Consider the following 9,686-nt stretch of genomic DNA (forward strand, 5'->3'; position numbering starts at 1 on the left):
AGAAGTGCGAGGATGAAGCTGCTCTGCATCTCCATCGTCGTCAGTCTGTTGTTGCTCTGCGAGGGAAAACCACCGACCCACAAACCTTTTACCACCACTATGGAAACAGCAAAAACTACGACAGATACTGCGCCTCAAACGACAGATACTGCGCCTCAAACGACAGATACTGCGCCTCAAACGACAGATACTGCGCCTCAAACGACAGATACTGCGCCTCAAACGACAGATACTGCGCCTCAAACGACACCTACCAAACACCCTGTCACCACTGGTAAGACTTAAGTTTTTTTTAATTAAAGTCTCACTATTGTGTTCCATTCTTTTCTTTTCCGTTTTCACGTTGTCTAAACTGTATTTTAGCCTAGTTTGTCTCTGGTTTAGTTCTGATTTAGACCTTCAGTTCTGGAGGCAGAGGGACAGGTTTGGAGTCTTCCTGTGGGGAGGAAATAATACTTCAATAACTGAATGTACACCAGTGGTTTAAGAAGTACTCAATATTGTTACTTAAGTAAAAGTACAGGCAATGTAGACACTGCAAATCCATAAGAGTAAAACATTTAAATACTATATTCAAGTGAATTACTATGTAACAATAAAAGTAAATACAAAAATGGTATATATTTAAATCCCCTCAGTTAATATTTGCAAAAATAAAGTTTTTCTCCTTTTCTTTTCTATGTTCCAATATTTTCTGTCCATATCAGCTACTTACTGTAAATAGTGTGAGTATGATTATATTCGGTCTAATCCCTCATTGGTCCAGGAGTGTTCCATTGTAGAAAAAGGTCCAGATGACGACAACTGAATCTTTCTCTACAATACCAGATTTAAATCATTTTTAAGTAAGTTATCTGTTTTTATCATTCCACTTCTGTTCCTAATGTGTGTTGCGACACTGTGCTGTCCCATTGTGGGACAAATGAAGGTTCACAAAATGTTAGGTTAATGGGGCTCACGCCCTTGGAGAAGTTTGTAAAAGTATAAAGTGTAAACATGTGTAAACATTCCCATTTGGAATAACATGGGAGGTTTCTGTCATCGCTATGGCTACGCCGTAACAAATACCACCTGGATCTATGTGACTTTTTTGATCAGATGCCAAAATAAAATTTCAAGCCAAATTTCATAACATTTCGAAAAACTAAATATTTTACTTCCCATAAAAATGTGATGTCACTCTAGGGGGCGCTGTCGTGCCAAGTTAATTAGTTTAACATCAAGTAGGTTTAGGGCAAAGGGTTTAACAACAGATTCAAATGTGACGCAGTTGGAACCAGAACCTCCCTCCACAAGGACAAATTCACCTCTTCTGATTCTCATTCTGTTCAAAAACTAATTGTCTTTATCTTTTATTGTGTTTTCTTTAGTTTAAGGAAACCACAAGCCAAGGAAAACTAGAGAAAGAATGTGAAAAGAAAGTGATATTTTTAATGATGTACAATCAATAACATTTACCAATAATGATTCAAATATATCCTGGGGGTATGAGTAATATCTTACTATGTATATAAAAGTAAACGTATTTCAAAGTGACAGTCGTGCACTCACATGGGCAGCTGAGACTAAAAGAGAGGTTGCATCACCATTTGAATGATAAAGTGTGCTGTGTTTGAACAGTAAAGCACACGCTTGTTTCTACATGAATGTCACGGATCCACTTCCATGAACACGTACAATGCAAAAGTACTTTTTGTACTCGCCATAAAAATTAAAAAAGGTTTATTTGTGTTACAGACTAAAATGTAAATCTGTCAACAACATATTCCAGTTTTTCTGTGATAAATGGAAATAACATATTCTCATCCTGACAAGTTCTGACGGGTTCTGACCAGTTTTTACTAGTTCTGACGGGTTCTTACCAGTTTTTACTAGTTCTGACGGGTTCTGACCAGTTTTTACTAGTTCTGACGGGTTCTTACCAGTTTTTACTAGTTCTGACCGTGTTTTACTAGTTCTGACCGGTTCTGACCAGTTTTTACCAGTTCTAACCAGTTTTTACTAGTTCTGACGGGTTCTGACCAGTTTTGACTAGTTCTGACCGTGTTTTACTAGTTCTGACGGGTTCTGACCAGTTTTGACTAGTTCTGACCGTGTTTTACTAGTTCTGACGGGTTCTGACCAGTTTTGACTAGTTCTGACGGGTCCTGACCAGTTTTGACTAGTTCTGACCGGTTCTGACCAGTTTTTACTAGTTCTGACCGGTCCTGACCAGTTTTGACTAGTTCTGACCGGTCCTGACCAGTTTTTACTAGTTCTGACCGGTCCTGACCAGTTTTTACTAGTTCTGACCGGTCCTGACCAGTTTTTACTAGTTCTGACCGGTCCTGCCCAGTTCTGACCAGTGAGTTTGGTCTCACTGGTTTCAGAAATACACAAAGGACTTTTTTGGAGTTCAATATATATTTTATTGGAATCAGACGTGTCATTTGGTTTTCTCTGCAGTGGTTCATTGATTTAATTATCAAATGAATCAAATTGTAATAAATGCAGCAGTGTAGTTTATACAGAAACATTGATATATGTAGTGTTATTTAAGTTAAAATGTCAAAAGGGTTTGAGGCTCCCGGCGTTTCCTTTACTGTGGAAAATCGATCCAAATGGCTCTTTGAGGTAAAGGTTAAAGGTTAAAGGTTGCTCTAGGTGGTCTTTACTGAGCTTCTAGTTGTAGTTATGTTGCAGTATTCATAAGCTGAATACCTGTGTCACCAGCTTCACCTTCATCTGTCTCCCACTACCAGTACCAGTACCAGTACCAGTACCAGCTTTGCCACATGCCACAAGTATTAATAGAATACATAGTACACAGAAGAATACTCCTCTAAATAAGGTGTATTTAAATCTCACAATGTAGCTTTAAATTTCAAACTGTGGCTAAAATCAAACCATTATTTATGGTTATTTCTCTGTTATATTAAGCTTTGGTTTGTATGTTTTGTTTGTTACCTACGAAAAAGGAAACTCACAATCACGACCACACAACTTCATTTAATGCAATAAAATTATGCATAACTCCATTATCCAACTGATAATTGCTGATTTCAGTTTGTTCTCATTTGATATAAATGGCTGAGTGAATAATGGAAGTCTTTCACAGGCCGTGTGTTCTCCTGCTTCCTCCCTTGGTTTAGTTCGACATGGTTTAAATTGACTTGGTTTAGATTGACTTGGTTTAGATTGACATGGTTTAGATTGACATGGTTTAGGTCGACTTGGTTTAGATCGACTTGGTTTAGATTGACATGGTTTAGATTGACATGGTTTAGATTTACTTGGTTTAGATTGACTTGGTTTAGATTGACATGGTTTAGATTGACTTGGTTTAGATTGACTTGGTTTAGATTGACATGGTTTAGATTGACATGGTTTAGATCGACTTGGTTTAGATTGACTTGGTTTAGATTGACTTGGTTTAGATTGACTTGGTTTAGATTGACATGGTTTAGATTGACTTGGTTTAGATTGACATGGTTTAGATTGACTTGGTTTAGATTGACATGGTTTAGATTGACTTGGTTTAGATCGACATGGTTTAGTTTGACATGGTTTAGGTCGACTTGGTTTAGATCGACTTGGTTTAGATTGACATGGTTTAGATCGACTTGGTTTAGATTGACATGGTTTAGATTGACTTGGTTTAGATTGACTTGGTTTAGATTGACATGGTTTAGATTGACTTGGTTTAGAATGACTTGGTTTAGATCGACATGGTTTAGTTTGACATGGTTTAGGTCGACTTGGTTTAGATCGACTTGGTTTAGATTGACATGGTTTTGGTTTAGATCGACTTGGTTTAGATCGACTTGGTTTAGATTGACTTGGTTTAGATTGACTTGGTTTAGATTGACTTGGTTTGGTTTGACTTGGTTTAGATTGACTTGGTTTAGATCGACTTGGTTTAAATTGACTTGGTTTAGATTGACATGGTTTAGATTGACTTGGTTTAGATTGACTTGGTTTAGATTGACTTGGTTTAGATTGACTTGGTTTAGATTGACTTGGTTTAGATCGACTTGGTTTAGATCAACATGGTTTAGATTGACTTGGTTTAGATTGACATGGTTTAAATTGACTTGGTTTAGATTGACTTGGTTTAGATTGACTTGGTTTAAATTGACTTGGTTTAAATTGACTTGGTTTAGATTGACTTGGTTTGGTTTGACTTGGTTTAGATTGACTTGGTTTATTAAGTCCTGGTTAATCATGGCTTCATTAGGGTTACAACCCGGTGGATTTGGACTCACTGCCATTACTTTTTGCAGGTTATGCAGCTGAGAAATGAAAGCAAGATTTTGCTCATGAAATCCCCTTGCGTGACATGCTGGTTGTGCTCCCCCTGCAGGTATGTCGGTGTGCCTGCGCTTCATGTCAGACTCCCGCTCCATAAATCTCTTCAAAGCTCCCAGCTCTCTTCTGAGGCTCTCGCCGAACATCGCAGGATCATCGCAGGATCTGTTCCATTCTTTCAGTTCGAACAGCCACTCCCAAGTCACGCTTTCCCCCTGGATCCCCACGGCCCAGACCCCGCCCTGGACCAGTGTTTGTCTGGTCCTAGACTCGGTCAACAGTGTACTCCAAATCTTTGAGGGAGGAGCCATGAGAATCCGGAAGATACAGCCATCTCGGGTAAGTCCAAAGTCCAGTATCTGTGACCGAACGCACTCGAGTCTGGCCATAGAAACAGACTTTAAAGAGACATATCATGAATTATTGAATGATCTATATTGTTTGCTGACAATCCCCTTGTGTTGCTGAACACAATCACATAATGATTAAAATGTCAAATGAACAAGCGAGTAAATGCGTTTGACTGAGCTTTATTCATCTTTTATGTTGACAGATGACCATAGTACAACGCCGTACGATAAGCATGTGTCGGCCTCAAGCAGTGAAAAACATGCTCTGAACAACCTGTAGTGTTGCAAGTTTTCCTCCTTAGGATTCATCGTAGGTGAAAGACAGAATCTAAAAATTACAATAATCCGGAAATCATATTGTATGTATATATATATATATATATATATATATAAATATTATTACGGTATTGTGTATTACCATAGTAACCTTTGAAACTCTGGTCACAGCTCTATAATTGATCTAAGAGTTCATATTTTTTCACCAAGCAGCTTGCCAATTGCCCCGTCGCACTTTCCAGCCTTGTGGAGGTCTACAGTTCAGTCTCTGGGGTCTTATGGCAGTAGCTGGAGTCTGACTGGTTGGGGGGTCTTGGGGTCTTTATGCAGCTAACGAGCTCAAACAGGTGCCAATCATTTAGATGAATAAGTGGAGAAGAGGTGGACTTTTTAAAGGCAGACTAACAGTGTTTGAGAGCCAGAATTCTTGCTGATTGGCAGGTGTTTAAATACTTATTTGCAGCAATAAAATACACATAAAAAAAACAAAAAACGCTCTCACTGGAAATGCACCTAGAAGGAAAAGTTCAGACCCCTCCATAAGTGAATACTTACTTTCCTCACTGTATATGTTTATATGTATGCATAATGTTTACTGGAATCTGAATGGAATTTATTGTCAATGAGCAGGATTCTAAAACAGATTATACGGATTATACTTTGTACAGATGGCGTGGTCTGGGGAGCCTGTGCTGGACATCTCAGGGCTGGACGGTCAGGTGACGGACCTCGAGGTGTGGGACTATCCTCTGAAGTATCGACAGGTCTTCAGCTACCTGCAGAACTACATGTGAGACCGCTGTGATTGAATTATGTTTGAAACCGATTGGAGCGCGTGCGTTCCCTCCTCAGTCATGCACAAAGCAGAAAAAGATGCGACTGACCATTGGTGCTATAGCCTGACCTTCGTCACCATTATGTAATATAACGTTTTTGTTCTTTCGCAGGTCAAGTGGGACGGTTTTGACCTGGTCCAACATCGTATACAGATTCAAAGGGAAGGCTCGGTTTGAGGAAGCCTTCGCCCTGCGACGGAAGGAACCAATCAGCAGCAGCGAGGCTCAGGAGCAGCCAATCCGGAGCATGCAGGGGCGTGGCCAAGGACTCAAGTACAGGAAGACGTTTGACGGACAGAGACAGAGGAGACCGATGTTCTGAACCGTTATCAAATACATGTCTTACGTTTGAAGAAATGTGCAGGTTTATTGATTTGCGTTTGATCACTTTTTAACTATTTGAATACAGCGTACGTTGATCATTTAACCTCTTGATAAAAAAATAGTGGCAGAACTTTCCAAATAAGAATGTTTTTCGTTTGGACAGGTTCCGAACAGGTGAGACGCGAAGGAAACAACACGTAGGGAAAGTTTACAGATCATTTCAGCATAAATGACAGCTAAAAAGGTCTCAAACTGGAAAGACGATTACTTAAATGTAATCGCATCTCTCGTCTCCGTAGATTTCCGTCTCTTTTGAGATCGAACTCTCTTTCTCCGTCTTCATTTTGTCCCGTACACTGAGGGAACTATATTATGATAGATCCATGCGCTTAGACACAGGGAAACGTGCTGCTCTCATGGGGACGAGCCAGAACGAGGCTGCAGGTCTGATTCTGATACAAACCGACCAGCGCCTTCTGTAAATATTGAAATCGATGGTGAACAAAGCGTCTCGTTATCCGACTTTGTGTTGATATCTCTCCTTTTTATTTCATCAATATTTCACGCTTTGAAATGCTCCGAAACGGCATCAACCCAAAATGAATTTGCGGCGCTTATATTAAAAGATAAGTTTCTTCTAAACTTTTCTAGAGCTTTTAAAAATCATTAACTTGCCATTACTGGGTCTTTTGACTGGATTAAAGTTCCCGGACTGATATCGGTGGTTTTGGACTTAAACCAAACTTGTGTCTCTACAGTATGTGCTGGTTAAAGCGCTGGTAACATGTGCTTCAAACTGTCCTCTCATGTCTAATAAAGCCTAAAAAAGTCTATACGATACTTGTTTTCCAATGCTTACATTTACCATCTTTAATTCTTGTTTTAGTTTTGCTGAAACCATGAAATCCTGGTGAGACCAATGAAAGAGGACTTCAACGTTTTAATGCGTTTGATGCCTTCTCCCAATTGTTTGATTGTTTTTTTAATTACATACCTAATGTTATGCAACAAAAATACCAGATTTTCTCAAGAACATTGAATTTACAACGAATAATTCACACATAAAACACTTTTGTTGAATTATTCATCAAACAATTAGAATAACATTGTTTTATTGTTTTTATGACATATGTCGACTTCTTTATTTCGTCACAATAATCACACAATAAAAATGCTCCAAACGCAACAAGAACGTTGTCTACGAGACACACTTTTTATCGATTCAAACTTGGAAATAAAGACATTTGGACATGACGAGTTTGAGGAGACATGCACCCCGCCTAAGGCCCGAAGTCACTGGGATAAGCTCCAGTCACCCGCAACCCCAAAAGGGAACAAGCGGTAGAAAATGGATGGATGGATGGATGGAGTTTGAGGAGAACGTTATTAGCTATTTTGTGTGTGAGTCAATGGTTATAATTCATTCAATAAGAAACGGGGAAGAAGAATGAGAAAATGTACGTCGTTGTTCCACAGCTAATAATGTAACAAACTGTAATTAAAGGCCAAGACGAGACTAAACACAAACCAGGTCTGAACCAGGACTAAACCAAGACCAATCGAGGCCTGAACTAGCACTAACTCAGAATGAAACCGCCAGCATCACAATATATGTGAAAGATGTGTTGAGGGCCAGATCGACTCGTTTGGAGGGCCTGATCTTGCCCCCGGGCCTTGAGTTGAAGAGCCCCGCTTACTGTGAGTCAGTATAAGCCATTTCCTCTGAAACATTTGCATCTTTAGTGAGTTTTTCATGCGCAGATGAAGACGGTCTAAAATAAGCCACACATACTGTAAATCACGACGTGCGGCCAATTTTGGTTCTGGTCTGTTGCTATGGACATTGCTAACGTTGTCTGTCTCTACTTTGTTTAAGGAAGTTGTTGCTTCCCTCATGTCTCAACACTGCAGCTCTATGTAAATTCACACAGCACATTTCAACATTCAAATAGAGGCAGTGAAGAAGATGTGAGCAAAAAGAACCGACACGGGCAGTTCACCGTTTCACACCACAAACGAAGGACTTGTGTGTGGATTTTGGGCCTCAAAGTCTTCCCGGAGCTCAAACCAGAGTCTTGATCGTTTTTTTAAGTATTTGGAAACATCGATCTTGAGACTTGGATTGGACTTGGACAAAGATCGTGGATTTATCGCGAGTCCCGGCGCCAGGATGAACTTGCCGACCCGGGAGGAAGTGGAAAGCTGGGATCAGGGACACGTGGCGGCCTTCATGCACCAAGTAAGTAGAAGTTAGGGTGTTTTGTAAGAGCAAAGGATGGGATGTGGTCTTTGTCCCCGAATCAGACCGATAACGAAGAGTTCTGAGTTGTTTTGCGTGAGCCTGGAAAAGGACAAATCTCCACAAATCCACTGACGGCCCAGTTTTAGTCCATTATTGTGCAAAGTGTAAACGGCGAGTCATGAAATTTCCAATAATGTCCAATAATGTCTAATAATGTCTAATAATGTCTAATAATGTCCAATAATGTCTAATAATGTCTAAAAATTCCCAATAATGTCTAATAATGTCTAAAAATTCCCAATAATGTCTAATAATGCCCAATAATGTCCAATAATGTCTAATAATGTCCAATAATGTCCAATAATGTCTAATAATGACCAATGATGTCATTATTAGACATTATTTCGACGGGAAAAACGTGCAAAGTGTCAACAGCGAGTCATGAAATTTCCAATAATGTCTAATAATGTCTAATAATGTCTAATAATGTCTAATAATGTCTAAAAATGTCCAATGACGTCCAATAATGTCTAATAATGTCCAATAATGTCCAATGATGTCCAGTAATGTCCAATAATGTCCAATAATAACAAAAGGACAATAATTCAGTTGAATATTTAGTTGACAGTAGAAAAGAAAGTCATTGTAGAAAAGCAAGTCTACGAGGTGAACGCTGCAGGACAAGCTCACGTTCTTCAGACTTTGAGATGAACGTGAGCCTCTTTCTTTCCTTGAATTATACATTCCTGACATTGAGGAGTTTGGCCTTTATCTCCCCCGACGCAGTGAGCCATGTAATATTGAAGCAAAAACAAAGAAAAAACAGAGCTCCATACACCAAATTTAGTGCATTGAATACTTTGTGCTGCGCATTGTTTTGCCAGTCATTTTGTATGTTGAGTACTGTATTTTCCGGACTATAAATCGCTCTGGAGTATAAGTCGCACCAGCCAAAAAATGCATAATAGAGAAGAAAAAAAGGGTTTACGTCACCTCTGCATACTCGGGATATTTAACTGTAGCTCATAAAGACTTTTCCCTTGTCCCGGGCCACTCAAATACCCAACTAAATATATTCTATGTGTCGTTCTTTAAATATCTTGACCCTCCTATTTTGTCTGGTATGCTAACGCTAACACCTTCAGCTACATGACGTATGCTAACGCTAACACCTTCAGCTACATGAGGCACAGACAGAACTGTGGTAAGTGTCTGGTATGTTAACGTAACATATGAACAGTTATTCAGATAACTATAGCATAAAGAACATGCTAACAAGTTTACCAAAGCATCAGTTTTACCCCAAATCACTAAATCCATTGACTTCTTCTTCCTCTGTGTCACTTCTAAACAACTCCACAAACTCCAGAG

General features: G+C 39.3%; 2 protein-coding genes across 2 annotated transcripts in view; both read left to right on the forward strand.

Annotated features, from left to right (window-relative positions):
• Positions 1-244: 244 nt before the first annotated feature.
• Positions 245-6,076, forward strand: LOC140351375 (uncharacterized). The gene is made up of 4 exons (XM_072437190.1): positions 245-274; positions 4,343-4,626; positions 5,582-5,703; positions 5,861-6,076. Exons 2-4 carry the CDS (start codon positions 4,345-4,347, stop codon positions 6,069-6,071), a joined length of 615 nt encoding a protein of 204 aa, XP_072293291.1. The 5' UTR covers positions 245-274; positions 4,343-4,344; the 3' UTR covers positions 6,072-6,076.
• A 2,129-nt stretch (positions 6,077-8,205) lies between these two features.
• blnk (B cell linker) overlaps positions 8,206-9,686 on the forward strand; it is a 40,410-nt gene continuing 38,929 nt past the window's right edge. The window contains exon 1 of the mRNA XM_072436841.1: positions 8,206-8,312. Within this exon, the coding sequence (XP_072292942.1) occupies positions 8,244-8,312 (69 nt within the window). The 5' untranslated portion in view covers positions 8,206-8,243. The remainder of the gene's footprint in view (positions 8,313-9,686) is intronic.

Source organism: Eucyclogobius newberryi, unplaced genomic scaffold (assembly GCF_026437365.1).
Source record: "Eucyclogobius newberryi isolate DKJ021-1_F unplaced genomic scaffold, fEucNew1.0.hap1 SCAF_8, whole genome shotgun sequence".
Classification (NCBI taxonomy): domain Eukaryota; kingdom Metazoa; phylum Chordata; class Actinopteri; order Gobiiformes; family Gobiidae; genus Eucyclogobius; species Eucyclogobius newberryi.